This window comes from Diceros bicornis, chromosome 17, assembly GCF_020826845.1.
Source record: "Diceros bicornis minor isolate mBicDic1 chromosome 17, mDicBic1.mat.cur, whole genome shotgun sequence".
Classification (NCBI taxonomy): Eukaryota; Metazoa; Chordata; class Mammalia; order Perissodactyla; family Rhinocerotidae; genus Diceros; species Diceros bicornis.
The window spans coordinates 33,515,341-33,533,484 of NC_080756.1; the positions used below are offsets into that span (position 1 = coordinate 33,515,341).

The 18,144-nt window shown below is 34.6% G+C and overlaps 1 protein-coding gene across 2 annotated transcripts in view; it reads left to right on the forward strand.

Annotated features, from left to right (window-relative positions):
• The window catches only part of ERGIC2 (ERGIC and golgi 2), a 58,449-nt gene that overhangs the window by 22,687 nt on the left and 17,618 nt on the right, over nt 1–18,144 (forward strand). For both annotated transcript variants that reach the window (XM_058558580.1, XM_058558581.1), the window contains 5 exons: nt 6,531–6,673; nt 8,842–8,950; nt 11,188–11,234; nt 12,490–12,560; nt 17,975–18,015. In XM_058558580.1, the coding sequence (XP_058414563.1) occupies nt 6,568–6,673; nt 8,842–8,950; nt 11,188–11,234; nt 12,490–12,560; nt 17,975–18,015 (374 nt within the window). In that variant the 5' untranslated portion in view covers nt 6,531–6,567. The remainder of the gene's footprint in view (nt 1–6,530; nt 6,674–8,841; nt 8,951–11,187; nt 11,235–12,489; nt 12,561–17,974; nt 18,016–18,144) is intronic.

Genomic DNA, 18,144 nt, shown 5'->3' on the forward strand with positions numbered 1-18,144 from the left:
TTGTTGGATTTTGGGCCACCTTAGTCCAGTATGGTCTCATCTTAATTAATTACACCTTCAGAGACCCACATATTTCCGAATAAGGCTCATTCACAGATACCAGGGTTAGGACTTTAGTGTATCCTTTTGGGGAACATAGTTCAACCCACAACATGACCATATGTATTAACCAATTGAATATTTCTCATATTGCCAAATATATATTAAAAATAGCAGCTCATAAAGTGTGGGTAGCAAGAGATAGATTATGTCTCCATTTTTGTTTGGACAAGTAATTAAACTTAATTGAGAAGACTGTAAAAGTGTCATGAATTCTATATTTTAATTTTGACAAAGCATCAGATAGTCTCATTATATTCAGATAGATGCAATGATGAAATATGGGCTGTGTGACATGACTTAGATTGAGTGCTGATAATGTGTGTCTGTGTTCCAGCATGAAAGGTAGTTTCTTATTTCTTATGCAGTTTTTCAAAGCATTGTCTTAGTTTCAACTGTTATCCATTGAAACAGTTGAAACTCCAGCTTCCTGGAGTTTTGTTTTTTGTTTTTTTTTCTTAATATACATGACAATTTAGGAGAGAAATCGAAGAAAACAAATATGGTACTGGAGATTATCTAAAGTATGAAGAGCAGCACCAACCAGTGGGCAAAGGAATCTAGTGCAATGGCTCCTAAATTTTTAGATTTTGCGGACCAGTACAAAAAATATTGCGGACCAGTACAAAAAATATATAGGAAAAAAAACGAGGAAAGGGGCTGGATTTAGGGTCTGATGTCCAGTTTTTAATTTTACTAAAGAAGGGCATTCAAAAACAGAACAAACAGAAAACCTCTGTTATCTACTTTTATTATTTCATAAAAGAAAGGACATTTTGACACGTAAAAAGGAAGGAAATAATCTCAGAATAAAGGACAGATTTTTAAATTGAATAAATTTAGCTTTAAAAAAATTCCTATATTGTCCTTGGTTTGTTCATTTAGGTACAGACTAGAAAATTTTTTAATGCAATGGCAATGAATTCTGGAAACCACTGATCTAAGATATTTTTGAATGCGTTTTTGAAAATGACTGACCAAGCTGGATGGAGAGGCAAATAGAGTAGGAATGGGAGCAATGGAACTGGATAAATAGAAGGAGACCAAGAGATTGAGAACATAAGGAAAATGAAGAGCAGATTCTGTCCTAGTCAGGAACTTAAAGAGCGGGAAGGATAATTGGTTCTGCTCAGAGAGGAAGATTAGTGTTTTGGATTTTAGTGGTGGAACAGCTTTAAAAGTGAAAAGGAGCCAAAACATGGCCTTGCTTGTATGTGGCTTGGCATAGAATTAAGATGGAGGTCATTGGAGTAGAAGATCTGTTAGACTTGCGTGGTAAAAGGGTTATCATTGTGAATGAATGCCATAGGATGATTGTCATAGAGTTGTGAGTTCCAAAGGATGGTGATGGAATGGGGAGGAAGAGAAGTATACTGAATGATCCAGGTGCCGAAGTCATTAAGGAAATTATAAATATATCCAGATGTTAGTAGAAGATGATAAGTACCGAGGTGCGAGTCAGTGTACACTGTGATTTGGAGCGTGGACTCTGGAGCCAAGCTGCTTGGGATTGAATCCAGGTTCTACCACCTGCTGTGTGGCCCTGTGAAAATTACTTGACTGTTCTGTGCCTCAGTTTCCTTATGTATAATTGAGAATAAAAACAGTATCTACTTCATCGAGTCATTTAAAGGATCAAATGAATCAATATATAAAGTGCTTCAAATAATACCTACCATATAATATGAAAGTTAGCTGTAATTCTGTGTAGCTATATATGGAATTATATATCTATCTATATTCTATATGTGTTATTATTATTATTAGAAGAGGATAGAGTTGAAAAGGGAAGATGGTTGAGAAATCATGATAAAACATGCTACTTCTTTACCCTGTGTGTCTGAGAAATGAAGTAGAGATTTGAAGAGAATTACCACTAGGAGAATGTCAGGTTTCATAACAGAGCAGGTGAAAGGATTGCTTTTAGAAGCACTAGAAGTTATTGGATAACTTGTTCATCTCAGAACAGTGGCTCTATAGAGTGGCAGATATTGGAGATAGAATGAGTTTCTTGGATGTAGGTTAGTGCTGAGCTGGCAAGAAGGGGATAGGAGGAGTAGCAGAGTGGCAAGGTGCCCCATACTAGAACAGTAATCATGGAGAATAGGAAAGAAAGAAGCTAGAGGCTGGGAGGTAGCCAAGTTGGATATACTAGCTAGACTTTTAAGGAAGGAATGCTGAATAAGTTGTATGAATTGTTACAGGGTTTGTAAAACTAACTGGCTGCTTGCTGTATCTTTATACTTACATGTAATTTAAAAGAAAGCATTTATGAAGCTTATAAAAATGTAGAAAGTTTATGAAGTAAAATTCACAGTGTCATTCATTTGCTTAACAGTGCTATACCTACTATGTGCCAGTTGCTGTTCTAGGTGCTAGGGATACTGTAGTGAACAAAACAGAAAAATTCTTCTCTTTGTGGATCTTATATTTTTATGTATTTACTTATCTAAGTATGACAGTTTGTTTTGATTGGAAAGCTGTGCTGCCATGGGTGTTTCTGGGGAAATTTCCTACCTTTCTTTGTTCTTTGGGGAAACGTCCTTCCTTCCTTCCTTCCTTTCTTCCTTCCTTCCTTCCTTCCTTCCTTCCTTCCTTCCTTCCTTCCTTCCTTCCTCCCTCCCTCCCTCCCTCCCTCCCTCCCTTTCCTCCTTCTTTCTGGAAATTTCTCGCTTTCCTTCCTTCCTTCCTTCCTTCCATAAATAGTTAGTGAATACCTCCTGTGCCAGGCATTGGAGATAAAAAGATCAAGTTAGACGTGGTTCTTGCCCTAAGATTACAGTGGAGAAAATAGAGAATTAAATAAGCAATGAGAAATAGTGGGAAAAAGGCACAGTGTTCTAGGAGCACATGCTATGACTAACCAGTAAGTTTGAGATCTTAGAAGGTTTTTTTTTTCCCTCAAGGGAGAGATATCTAGACTGAGACTTGAAGAGTAATTAGGAGTTAGCTTAATATAGAGGTGGGAGAGGGGGAGAAAGGATATTTCTGGCAGAGAGAACAGCATGTTTAAAGAATGGAAAGTGATTTAGCATGGCTAGAACTTAGACTTTGAGGGATTGGGTTTGAAGAGAAGTAAGCAGGACCTGGCTTTTGAGGGCTTTGTAAACTGTGTTAGGATAGAGTCCAAACTCTTTAAATGTAATGGGAGCCTATACAAAGATTTTAAAAGAAAATTTATATGATTGGTTTTATGTACTATTAAAAATATTATGAGGGGCGGGGCCGGCCCGGTGGCGCAAGCAGTTAAGTGCGCGCGCTTCGCTGCGGCGGCCCGGGGTTCGCTGGTTCGGATCCCGGGCGCGCACCGAAGTACTGCTTGGTAAGCCATGCTGTGGCGGCGTCCCATATAAAGTGGAGGAAGATGGGCACCGATGTTAGCCCAGGGCCGTCTTCCTCAGCAAAAAAAGAGGAGGATTGGCGGATGTTAGCTCAGGGCTGACCGCCTCACAAAAAAAAAAAAAAAAAAAAAAAAAATATTATGAGGGGCTGGCTCATTGGCATAGTGGTTAAGTTCACACACTCCGCTTTGGCAGCCTGGGGTTTGTGGGTTTGGATCCCAGGCACGGACCTACACACCGCTCATCAAGCCATGCTGTAGCAGCATCCCACATACAAACTAGAGGAAGATTGGCGCAGATGTTAGCTCTGAGACAATCTTCCTCACACAAAAAAAGATTATTGGTTGTAGTATGGAAAGTGAATTGGAAGATTGAAGATTGGAGTTTGTTGAAGCAATGCAAATAGATTGTGGCAGTTGGGACTAGGGTCCTAGTAAGGAACTTCTCAATGGGCCTGGAAAAGAGAAGACACATTTGAGAGAAATTTAGGAAGACCTTAAGTCTAAGAATGTAACCTGTGTTTCCAGTTTGTGCATTTGAGTGCATAGTGTCATCGTTAGCTAAGATAGGGACAGAAGGACAAATAGGTTTGGTAGGGTGAAGTATTCACTTTTGGACTAGTTGAGTTGGAATTGTCTTTGGAATGCCCCAATGAAAATGTATGGAAGGCAAGAAGATATACATGTCTGCAGAGAGCTTTGGACTGGGAATAAAGATTTGGGAGGAATAAACTTGTAGATGGAAATTGAAGGGATGAGAGATCACTTGGGGAAAGTGTGGAGGTTGGGAGAAAGGGTTAGTGCAGAATCTGAGAGGAAGAAGAGTCTGCAAAGCCAAAGAAGGTTTTAGAGGTAGACTGAAAATCAGGAGTTTAGTATCACTTAAGTCAAGGTAAGAGACTGTTTCAAGAAGAAAAAGCAGTGATACACAGCGTATTTTCTCAGAGGCAAAATTAGTTAAGGACTAAAAAGTGTCCGTTGGATTTAGTGCTAAGAAAGTTGTTAATGACCTTGCTGAGAGCAAATTTAGTCAAGAGGTGAGCCTGTGGTGAGGAAGTAGTTGCAGTGGATGAATGGGGACAACTCATTCTTTTACGTTTGGCTGTTGGTATGCAGCCAGAGATCTATAGTTAAGAGTTGGACTTGAGCTTAAGTGGACAGTTTCGTTTTAAATATAAAAGGCTTGAACATATTTAATATTTAACTCCAATAGGAAAGAATGAGTAGAAGTTGAAGGATTGAAGAAGGATAAGTTTTGGTGCAGTTGCCACTAAGTAGGCAAAGAAAATAAATTGATTACTCTCTGAGCTGAACAAACTTAGGGAGCGTGGCTTATGCCTAACAAACGCTCAGAAGCTTAAGTTATGAATGAGGATACCGGTTTTATAACTGTCACGGGGATCAGACACTGTCATGTGTTTTGTCTACACGTTCTTTTTTCTTAGGAAAACCATATACATGAGCAGCAAAATTAGAATCTGAAGGCCACTTCGTGAGCGTGGAACCAGCAAGGGCAGTTAGTTGGATGTTTTTAATGGCAAATGAAATCAAACTGTTAATGCGTCGAACTTCACTTTAGGGCAGTGGCTCCTTCATGGACTGATTAGTAGTGCCCCTGGTTAGGGCCTGTTCTCTTGGACAGTGTTTGTGATTGCTGCCAGTTTTTACTTCTCTGACTCTCCTTTTTTTCCATGAATGTGCTTTCTATGGCCTATTCTTTCTATATTAATCCTACCCATTGGACTTTAGACAAGTCTTGCTGCTTTCTTCTAGAGACATTCTTTTTCTTTTAGTGACTTCTGCAACCATTTGATTTATTCTACTATTAGGTGTTGATTTTATTAATACAACTTTGATTTCTGGCAATGCTTTATAGTATCACCTATAGTATTATTTATATGTCAGTCACAAAAATTATATAAATACTTGAAAATTCAGTTATTTTTATGGCTTTCTAACATATTTCAGAGGTAGTTGGCATACTGATCAAAAAGAGAATACCAAGCAGTCAATTTTTAAATAATATTTTTATTATAAAAATAGATAATTTTGAAAGTCCAAAATTTTGTAAAGAAGGCAGTTAAAATCCTACCATGATCTACTTTTGACATTTTTATATAGGCTTTCAATTTCTTTCTTTCTTTTTTATTTTTTTGCTCAGAAAGATTTGCCCTGAGCTAACATCTGTTGCCAATCTTCCTCTATTTTTTTTTTTCCTCCCTAAAACCCCAGTACATAGTTGTATATTTTAGTTGTAAGTCCTTCTAGTTCTTCTATGTGAGTCGCTGCCACAGCATGGCTACTGACAGACGAGTGGTGTGGTTCCATGCCCAGGAACCTAACCTGTGCCGCTAAAGCAGAACCACTTGAACCACTAGGCCATCAGGGGTGGCTCTCAATTTGTTTCTTGTATATGTTTACTCTGTCTTCTGTAAAACTGGACCCATATGGTGTTCTAGTCTTTTCTTAATGTACCATGAGTCTTTTCAAGGTTTTCTTTTATAAGATTTTCAGTGTTTATATAGATTCAGAGCTTTTAATTCATCATTATTTGTATATTGGATACCAGGAATTTGTTTCTATCTTCAATATTTAAAAATAACAATTTGAGAAATATTCTAATAATCAAATTTTTGTGCACAACCCAAATGATTGCCTTAGGATACATTCCTAAAAAAGGAATTTACTTAGTCGAAAGGGGAGTGGTGAATATTCTTGTTAGCAATGTATGAGCATGACTATTTTACTTCATTATCTTCCATTAGTGGGAATATATTATTTTTATATATTTGTTAATTTAATAGAAAAATTTTCTTATTTTAAGTTGTATATTTCAGTATTAAGAATGTGGTTGAATGTATTTTTCACTTTTTTTCTTTTTTAGCTATTTAGTGTGTTAAATAGTACTACTTGCATTGGTACTTTTAGGGTGGAATGGAGAAAGGCGAGGTGTGGATAAGTGTTAACGTTTGTTTCTCAAGGAGGAATGAGAATGTTAAGTTGTTCCAAGGACATTTGTCAGTTATCTAAAAACAAAAGAAACCTTGTTACCTTTTTAGAGGATTCTTTTATTAATTTATTTATTCCTTAGCATGACTATATGAAAGAAGAAGAGGGTTTTTCTGAAGATGAGGCGACTGAATCGGAAAAAAACCTTAAATTTGGTGAAAGAGTTGGATGCCTTTCCAAAGGTTCCTGACAGCTATGTAGAGACTTCAGCCAGTGGGGGTACAGGTGAGTATCAGTTCAAATTAAAACTCCTTCACTAAGTACAACTTCTGAGTGATCCAGTCAACAACATACAGAAATGTAGCCATGAGGAAGAACTCATCAATGAATTGTGCAGTAACTTTGTAACTGGTCTGTCCTCATGTCACACTGTTTGCTCCAATTTTATTCTTGTGTATATTCTCTTTGGTGTCTAATCCAGTGCAGTCTATGCATTTAGCAGTGTTTATTAAAACATTACTGAACAAATTAATCCGATTTTATTGCTTTGGTGCTGTTGAGTTTTGTACAATTATATTAACAAGATTATTGTATATAAATAGAATTAAACTTGGAAGAAGTTATTTAATGATGTTGAAACTGCCTCAGTGTTATTTTGGTTAAGAATAAATCAATTTAGACGTTATAATAAAAATTCTTAAATTTCGCATTACTGGAGAGAGGCAGCATGGGGTAATAGTTTAGAGCTTAGACTTTGGAACCAGACTGTCGGGATTTAAATCCCAGTTCTGTCCCCTCCTGACTGACCTGAGGAAGTTACTCGTTCTGTCGGTGCTTTAATTTCTTCTTCCATGAAATGAGAATGATATCAGTATTTACCTAGTAGCGTTGCTGTAGCAATTAAATAAGTTGAGATTTATAAGATGCTTAGGGCAGTATCTGGTTTAGAAGTATTTGTTAAATAAATAAATAATGAAATATATAAGAAAAATAGGCAGCTATAACAGTATTTACTATTTCTTTCCCTATGAAGAGCTAATAAAATAATATATTTCACATAAGATTAATATTTCATTTGGTAAAATGTGCAATAGGTTGCTTACTATTTATAATCTTTTGTGATTGTTTTGTTAATGAAAGTAGTGCAAGTTCTTATTGCACAATCCATTTTAAGTGTGTTTTGTCATGGTATATGAAAGTTCTTTCCTTTTTTGTCAGATCTTTTACTTTTATCAATGAAGTGATATATTTAGGTGATTCCGAAATGGATGAGCATTTTATTAGAGATTTGGAGTTACTATTTGAATTTCTGGCACACAGATTGTTGTGGCTTTTCAAGATCTAAGAAATTAGACTAGTTTTGTTCAAATTGGGTTATGGGCATGGATGCATTTTTAACTGTGAGGGGACTACTTTTAACTTTGTATTGTGAAACTTATGCTTATTTTCATCATTTATCATATCTGTGACACTGCTGTATATCAGAAAGAAAAAGTTTTGTGTCTTGTAAAATTTTGGCAAATCTATTTAATGAGAGATGCTCTTAATATTGAAGAAACAAAGTGCTTTCTCAGTATTACAAATATTTGTGTTCGTGTTTGTGCTCATTAAATGTTCTTTGTTTTTTTTTCAATTTATTTAAAAAAATTTTTTAAATTATTTTTTTAGGTCTATTTGGTTCATTTGATTTTTTTTTTTAAATGTTTTGTTTATTGCGGTAACATTGGTTTATAACATTGTATAAATTTCAAGTGTACATCATTATACTTCTATTTCTGCATAGATTACATCATGTTCACCACCCAGATACTAATTACAACCCATCACCACACACATGTGCCAAATTATCCGTTTCGCCCTCCTCCCTCCCCCCTTCCCCTCTGGTAACCACCAATCCAATCTCTGTCTCTATGTGTGTGTTTGTTGTTGTTATTATCTACTTCTTAATGAGGGAGATCATACGGTTAAATGTTCATTTTTGAGATGTTTTAGGAAAAATTCTATAATGAACATTTTTTTCTAATATTCTTTTTTTTTTTTTTTGAGGAACATTGGCCCTGAGCTAACATCTGTTGCCAATCTTCCTCCTTTTTTCCTTTTTTTCTCCCCAAAGCCCCAGTAGGTAGTTGTATGTCATTGTTGTATGTCCTTCTAGTTGCTCTACGTGGGATGCTGCCTCATCGTGGCCTGATGAGCAGTGCGTAGGTCTGTGCCCAGGATCTGAACCAGCGAACCCTGGGCCGCTGAAGTGGAGTTCCCAAACTTAACTGCTACACCACCGGGGTGGCCCCTATAATGAACATTTTAAGAAAAGTCTTTTATAGTATTCATTCACATGGCAATCATATTAGGGCATTCTTTGCTAATTTTATTCTCATTTAAAATAGTTTCTTGTTGTTTATTTTTTTAAAAATTGTTTTAATTCTGTTTTTCTTTTCTGTTTCATTTCTCAGTTTCTCTAATAGCATTTACCACTATGGCTTTATTAACCATAATGGAATTTTCAGTATATCAAGATACATGGATGAAGTATGAATATGAAGTAGACAAGGATTTTTCTAGGTAACTATTTTTTTCTCCTCGAAATACCTTTAGATTCAAATTGTTTAAAAGATAACATATCTTTTGAAAAAAAAGTCTAACCTTTTGTACTTGGTTTATTTTAGTTCTGAAGAGATAGTCCTGAAAAATTCTCATTAATTGCATACATTAAGTGAAACATTTTAGAATCATTTGAATACTGGTTAAATTCTAAAAGAGAGGTTCTCTGATTTAATATGCACTTGTTTAAAAAGGTTAGGAGAACATAATATGTTTTCCTTAGAGGTTGAAATGATGGAAATTGTTTAATGTTTTGAAACTGTTTACACTTCAGATATTGAAATATCTTACTGATCTGTGTGATCTGGAAAATAAATAGTCTAAAGATACGTTGTATATGCTTATAACTTGACTTTTATGAATTATATCTAAACTAAATTTTTTTTTTTTTTTTGTGAGGAAGATCAACCCTGAGCTAACATCCATCCCAATCCTGCTCTTGCTGAGGAAGACTGGCCCTGAGCTAACATCTATTGCCAATCCTCCTCCTTTTTTTTTTTTATTTCCCGCTTTTTCTCCCCAAAGCCCCAGTAGATAGTTGTATGTCATAGTTGCACATCCTTCTAGTTGCTGCATGTGGAACGCTGCCGCCTCAGCATGGCCGGACAAGCAGAGCATCGGTGCGCGCCCAGGATCCGAACCCGGGCCGCCAGTAGCAGAGCACGCGCACTTAACCGCTAAGCCACGGGGCCGGTCCCTAAACTAAATTTTAATGTAAATAACATCACTTTTAAACCTTTGAAAATATAGTACCTTAATTAAGAGACAAAATATATTTTATTTCTACTATTGGATTTTTTAAATTGATTGAAGATAATGAGTTTATTATATTAAGATTTGTGCTCGATAGGGAGAGACATTTACTTCTCAGTTCCAATCCCAGCTTTGCCATTTACTAGCTGTGTGACTTTAGGGTAGTTACTATATCTATATCTGCACATGCTTCAGTTTCCTTTTCTGTAAAATGGGGACAGTAATTATAGTACCTTCCTCATGGGGCTAATGAGAATTAAGTCGACATTCATAAATTGCTGCATAACAAAAAAGTCACACAACTGACTCTTTTGGCCTCAGTTTCTTCTTCTATAACATGAGTATTATTCTTGATACCATTGGTTTTCAAGGAATTTATTGTTTTTCTTATTTTGTTTGTTTTTAGCACCAATGAAACACTTTTTATTTTTTCCAAATGAAGTCTTTCATAGTTTACCACATAAGTACACTTACCACATAAGTGTACCACTCAGAAGCCTGTCTACTTGGCTTCATCTTCTGGTTCCTACAGCATCTCCTGAGCCTAAACCCCAGGGTTATTTGGAGCACAGTTTGAACTCTAGACAACTTTAAGACTCTATGAAGCTCTAAAAATCTGTAATCTGAAAGCAGATGAAAATTATTAGAGTGAAAAAAATTTTGATAGGAAGCACAAGACAGGACTGAAGGTGATTATACTCATTCTGTTATTCATAGTGCTTAATTAATTCTGATATTTGAAAATTAATTTGATTTGAACTGATCATTTGAGAATAAAGCATTGATTGAGCATTTTAGAAAGGCCTTGGAAAACTTTTAAGCCTCAGAGGTTTTTTTTGGCACTTGGTTGTGTTTTTCCTGAGTCACGCAGACTTAATTTCCAATATGCCACTTCACCGGTTATGTGATCTTAATCCAGGCGTTTACACTGCCCTGAACACCGTTGGCTTATCTGCAAAACTGTGAAGCTATCCACTTTATAGGTCCATGATAAAAAAATAAAGAAGATGGTATTTGTAGGGCATCAGGCATAATGCCTAATGGATGGTGTTTATTTGATAAATAGAGGAGAAAGACTTGCGATTCTTAACTCTTGATTTTGAAAGTTCTACCTTCATAAAGGAATATTCTATATAAGGTTTATGTAAACAGTGATTAAAACTTTATTCTGAGATGCTTGGAGTTATTAATTGTAGAGTTGACATTATTAAATTAAAGGATACTGTGTTAATAACCTGTGAAATCAGAAAGGCTTTTGGAATAATTGCAAAATAGAATTTTTACTTTTAAAGTGCCTTTGTTTTGGCCGTAAGAAATGCTCTTCAAGTTCTAATTGACATATTTTATTCTGTTTGAAATCCTAGTTTTTCATAGATTAGTTGATTTAGATTTCTCATGTTTTTTGATTAATTGGCAGGTACTAATATTTCCTTTTTGTCTTTTAGCAAATTGAGAATCAATATAGATATTACTGTTGCCATGAAGTGTCAATGTAAGTACCCCTTTAACCTGATGAATCTATATATAGTTTATGGTTTAAACAATTGCTAGTAAAAACCATTGGATATATTTTAACTTTATTTTTCCTTTATGATACCTTAAAATGCTATTGTAGTGTTATTTAATAATGTAAGTTGTTTTTCTCCCAAGCTTATATTCTTTAAATTTCTTTTCCATAAAAAGAAGAGATTTCACTTTCACATTAGTACAATTAAAATAAAAGAAAACTGGAGGAAATTTTTGTGAATCAGAGTTGTAGTTTAGGTATATCCTTTATTTCTTTTTTGCGGTACCAGTTTTTATACCCACGTTCCACAAACATATCCGGTTTCACTGTTTCAGTTTACCACCCTTTACTTTTACTCTTACTTATTAAAATACAGATCCAAGTCTTTTAAGTTAATTGTGATGTTACCCTTTTCTGTTTTCTTCACTGGTTTCACTTGATTATACTGGTGGAAGTGGAAAACTGTTAAATCCCAGAGAGATAATGTTTGAATTAGTATTGCTTTCAAAATTGAGGATGCTTTTGCATGAATGGTATCTTTTAAATTACTAGTTGAAAAGTAGAAACCAAGAATTCAGTAGTTCAGACAAAATTTTTTAAAGTGTGAAATAGTTTTATCCAATTAAAGAGATTAATTTCTGGGAGATTTCATCTCAGAACAGCCTTAAGTCTTTTCCTTTTCCATTTATTTTTCCTTATGTTAATGGTTTTAAGAGAAAAGAAATACTTTGTATCTAAACTATGAGTTAGTGTTAATACTGAATATATCATATTTTGCCTTATTTTAGATGTTTGAATGCCATTAAAATTTTAGCCTTTTCAAAATAAACTTTTCCTTTTTGTTGATTTTTGAAAAGTCATCAGCAGCTTTGCTGTAAGATTTCTTTTAAACTCTAAAAATAATTCTTATTTTGTTTAGGAGCCATTTACTACTTGTGATTAGGTTCTTGCCAATTTTTGCAAAGCTCTTCAGTTCAGTAAAGTTTATGTTTTTTACCATGAGATTCTGAGTCATCGTTTTTACTGAGCAAGAAGTAAAAAGAGCATTATAATTTTTCAAATAATCTCCACCAAAACTCTGTATAATTCTACTGTTTTAACTTTTGAACAGATATAGGAAGCAGTATAGGAAAGTGACCCTACATATTTGAGTTTTCTGTTAGTCATCTTACTTTAGTTTATATCACATATAGTTTAGCTCTGAGTGTAGAATGTAAAACTTCTAATTTCTTTTATGCAGATGTTGGAGCAGATGTGTTGGATTTAGCAGAAACAATGGTTGCATCTGCGGATGGTCTAGTTTATGAACCAGTAAGTTTGATTCACATGTTTTTTTAAATAATGTGCTTTGAGGAATTATTCCCTTGAAGACAGTTTTGATATTTGCTTTTAGTTTTGTCAGAGCTAGTTTTTTAATGTATTTTCTTAATTCAAAAGTAATCCGCATTCTTTGTAAAAATTTAGAAGGGGGAAGTTATATCTGATACCAGCACCTTGAGATAACCATTGTTAGCACTTTGGATAAGCCTCTAAAGTCTGTTTTATAACCTTATTCTTATTTTATATATTTTTTTAATGCTTCCTAATAGTTTCCTTTTCTTTTTTCTTATAGTGTCTGTAGTGATGAGATTTTCTTCTTTTCCTATAGTGATGTGGAAATTCTGTGTCCTGTTTGTATTCCACTTTTACCAAATTTAAGTCTTTAAACATATTTGAGCTGTATTTCTCTTATCATAATCGAGAAGGAAGCAGTATCTAAGAGGAGAAATTTCATATGCATTTACTTCTTTTTCCTTCACACCTCCATCTCCCAAAGTTAGTGAAATACTGACATTCTCTTATTGTCTTCATAGCGCAAGTTGTATATAATATAATTGATTTATCCAGAAACATCTTCACATTACAGAGGCAGGTGGTATCACATTACAGGGCAGATATCACATTACAGGGGCAAGTGATAGCAAGTCATGGTCAGAACTAGCCCTAAAGAAACTTTAGAGAATAAAGCATGGACCTCTCAGCTACTTTGAGTTGCTGGCTGCTCTGTTGGCATTGTGGTACTTATGTTTACCCATGCATTCTTGAATTCTTTTGTTTACCATTTGACAGTTGTGAACCCTTCTTTAAGCAGAATTGCAGAGTGAAGACTAAAGGTGATGGAGAAGGATTAGAAGTAACTGAATGTGTGGAGGAGAAAAAGGAAGCCGTTAGGTCAGTTTTGATTCCCAAATTATTTTTAGCTTACAGCAACAAAATATATTTATGCCTTTTGATACACACTTTTTAAATAGAAATTTCTAAAGAAAAAGTAGCTTTGTTATTGCCACTCTGAACTTTTCTGTTTCCTAACTCCTGTATTCCTGCTCAAAAAATTGATTTCACAGTAATTTTTTATGAAGTTAGGTACCTTACAAATTCAGGTACCATGTTACTGCATATTAAACTATTATCTGGAAATTTAGATCTAGATGATTATTGTTAGACACTTTTAACATTTGCATTACATTTCCTACTATTTGAAGAATAATTATTCAACTTTAACTCTATGTTTTATTGCTTTTATTTTCTACTATTCTTAGTTTTTTTTTGTTTATCATTTTGTGAAGGGACTTTTTGAGACTTCTTTATCAGCAAGAATATGTGGATTATGTTTTATGGACTCTAGCAGGTTGCCTATATCATTCTGTTTTTCATACATGTAAGGCTGGCTGAGGATAGAATTCTTGCTTTATGGTATTTTGCACTCAAAACTTTATAGACATTCCTTCATTGTCTTCTGGCACAATTATTTTTTCCTTTGTAGGTACAGTATTTATCTACCTGAATACTTTTCTTTTTTTTTCTTTTAAAATTCAAATATTTATCATATATATCCAAGTGTGGATCCTCTTTAGTTTTTTTGGTTCTTGATGATCTTAATGATCTGAGTTTTTAAGTCTTTTTTTGCTTGTTTGTTTGCTTTAATGATGTTCAAAGCAGTGCTTTTACCTCTGCTTTTTGAAATTCTTATCATATGATGTTGAATTTTGTGGAGTGGTTCTCAAAATCTTTATCAGTTCTTACGTTAGATACATATTTTGAACTTTGCCTCTGAGTTCTAGGAGATGACCTTGATGTAGTGGGATCAATTTTCTTTTCAATGCCTTCATTATGTTTTAAAATTCAATGATTATATTTTCTACCTCTAATATGTCACAGATAACTCCATTTTTTTGCTGTCTTCATGATGCTAAATCTCATTGAGAAATAATTAGAAAAACTTAACACTTTTCTTTTTATTTTTAAGAATGGTGTTACAGAGGAAAATTAGCCCTAGTCCCTCAAATTGATTACTTCTTTCAAATTAATGAATCTTCTTATATATCGATTTATTTCTTTATTTTGTTGTTCATCTTTAGGATGGGGAAATAAGTGGCCTATTAAGTGATTGAGAGTTGAAATAGACTATTGAGTTATATCAGTTCCTATTCTCCCTCCCCCCAGCACACTTTTTTTTTTTCAGACCTAGGTGAAAGGAGAAGGGTATATAGTTATACCGTGTTTCTCCCAAGTCAAATTAGAGCTTCAGATCCTTTTGAAAAGAAAGGAAGAAGTCATGATTAGATCCAGGATGGCAGAGTGATTCACTAGGGCACCCCAAATTTCCTTTTCTGTGTTTGGTTTGACAGACTAAATTTAGCTAGGGTAACTCCTCCTTTCTTTAACTGATGTGTCTGTCCTCATTAGCAGCCAGCTGTGGCAGTATTCTTGCTTAATTTAGAATACTGTCCAGGCCACATATAAGCTGGGAATAACACTGCTGTGAAATGCCCTCACCATGTGTTCTCTGGCACTTGCTTGAACTCCTAAAAGTGTTGCTAGGATGGAGACTGCCTCTTCCTCAAGTGTCTTCTTATCTTTTATCATCTGTTTTCTCTATTACTCTGAATTGAGGATTTTTCTTCGGTTACTGGGCTCTTTTCTCAAGTTAGTCTCCCTTGTATGCTGTCTTGCACAAGTTCTTGAAAATTTCCAGCATGCGGATGCTAATTTAAAATGATAATGTAGATTATGTCCTCATTTTTATGTTTCTTTGAACATTGTGATAATTTGGTTATGAGGAGACTTAATCATCTTGAACTTATCCTCTAAAATTTATGTTGTTTCTTTAGCATTCTGTCTATATTCTGAATGTCTGTCATTCCCACTCTTTTTTGTTTACATTCATTAAGTCCCTGATTTTGTTTATATATATGTATATATTTCTTTTTCTAGAAAACTTGCCTTTCTAGCTAGATTTTAAGCTCCTGAGAAGCATTAACTTTATTCTTTCCTCTTTATAGTTCACAAAATGTAAAGCATAATGCCTTGTAGGTATTAGGCACAAATGAATATGTTAGAATTATGTAATTGTGACAAGATCATTGATTATTTCATTGTAAACAGTTTCTGCCGTCTCTTCCAATCATTTGTAGAATAGGAAGGTTTTATTTAAATTAAACTGTCGTATAATTAAAAGTCATGTCTGGGGCCGGCCCCGTAGCGTGGGCAGTTGGGTGCGCGCTCTGCTTTGGGGGCCCGGGGTTCGCCGGTTTGGATCCTGGGCACGCACCGACGCACCGCTTGTCGGGCCATGCTGTGGCGGCGTCCCATATAGAGTGGAGGAAGATGGGCATGGACGTTGGCCCAGGGCCGGTCTTCCTCAGCAAACAAAAAAGGAGGATTGGTGGATGTTAGCTCAGGGCTGATCTTCCTCACAAAAACAAAAAAGTCATGTCTTAGCCAGAAAGTTAGGAATATAAAAATATTTAATTGTACAGTTTTTATCAGTAATTTTGTTTAACAGTGTTTCTGGTAAGTATTCATTCTCTTGTCATAATTATATTAAAATATTTAAATAAGAATTATTAATGTAAAATTATTTGAGAGGATTTTTACTTGTTTTCAAATTTTCACTCTTATTGTTTTAATATGCACTCTGAATAGTAAAAACTTAACCCTGATAACTTTATTGATTTCCAAACCATGATCACACAATTTGCTATGATAGTTATTATTTTGCTGTTTACTATTACATTTTATTACTATTTCTTTACTTAAAGAAAAGAATTATTTAAAAAATGTGGGAAAATGGGGAATCTGACAGAGCTGAGTTTATGTATTGACCCTTACTATCTGTGATTTTGAAAAAAATTTTTAATGTTTGGAGCTTCTTCCTTATATGCAAAAAGGAGAGAATAATAATAAACTCACAAAGTTGTTATGAAGGTTAAGTGAGATAAAGAATTAAGTACCATAATACCTAGCTCAAAGTAGGCTACTCAGCAGTTCCTCAATCACCTGTGCTAAGCACTATACCAAGCAGTTTGGGGAAGTCAAAGGAAGAAGCACATAGTCCCTACTATCAATAGTTTTATTCACAGCTAACTGGGGACCAGTTGCATGCAGCCTCATCTGTTTGCCATGGTATGTCTTACAGATGTTAGCATTTTCCTTTTGGGCTATAGTGTGAAAAAGGTTGGGAAACATGCTATAGACAAGTTCAGCAGGAAGAGTAATCAAAGTAATTTCACTGTAATCAGAAAGATGGAGGCAATTTAACCTGGAGCATATGGTATATAGAATTTAGATAGACATGAGGATCACAGTTATAGGAGCATGAGGTTCCAGGTTGGTATAATTAAATTTCCAAAGGTACAGAGGTAGAACTGTTTGATAGAATGAAGGATTCTTCTACTTTGAGTAAAGAGCAAGGATTTGTACGAAGAGAGTAGTAGGTTAGCCCTGATTAGGGAGGGATAATTCATAATACTGATAAATTTAAAACTAGAATTAATATGCTTTTGTTATGAATTACCTTTATAAAAATCAAAAGTGGGCTTCTAGTTGCAAAATTAAATTGTGGTTGTTGCCACAAACCTTGAGAAGCTTGTATATTTCCCTCTGATTCTACAAGTAGCCAAGGGTTACTTTGAATTGATGAAGATGGTCCCTAGATAAAATTTCTTGATTTATTCTTTTTTTTTTTTTTTTGTGGGGAAGTTCAGCCCTGAGCTAACATCCATGCCAATCCTCCTCTTTTTGCTGAGGAAAACTGGCCCTGGGCTAACATCTGTGCCTATCTTCCTCCACTTTATATGGGGTACCACCACAGCACGGCCTGACAAGCAGTGCCTCGGTGTGTGCCCGAGACCTGAACCTGGGCTGCCAGCAGCAGAGCTCGCGCACTTAACCGCTACGCCACGAGGCTAGCCCCTCTTGATTTATTCTTTATTGATTATTACATTTGGGACTTATAGTACCATTGTTTAGCTCATTTCAAAAATTGTTGATTTCATCATGGTATTTTCCTAACAAGAATATGGGCTTTAGATTCTTGAATATTACACTTAAGCTGTATTTTTTTTTTCTTTTTAAAGTATGTGTAAGTTTTATGCTGGCATCATTTAAATGATTTTAAGTCCTAAAATACTATTTTTTACATATGATAGATTGCCAACTTGTATCCATTTTTATAAATGTAGATAACTGTAACAGGAAAATATTTGCAGTTAGAAAAATTTCTTTATACTATTTTTGAGTGAAAATATCATATTAAAATTTTTTAGTTTGACTTACAGAAGATTAAATGTAAATCATGAATATTTGTTTTTAACAGCACTATAAATTTGTTTCTTACTCAAAGAAAAATTGTAAAACCTAGGGGAAATTGGCAGTGCTAGTAATTATGTTTTCCTTTATTTCAGGTAATATTTGATCTTTCACCACAGCAAAAAGAGTGGCAGAGGTAATAAGTAAACAAAGTATTGTGGTTCATAGAAATCTAGATCACATTTTGTCTCTTGTGAATTATTCACAGATTAACATATTTGTCTAGGCATTTCTTTGGATGAAATATTAGCAGAATCTAGTATCT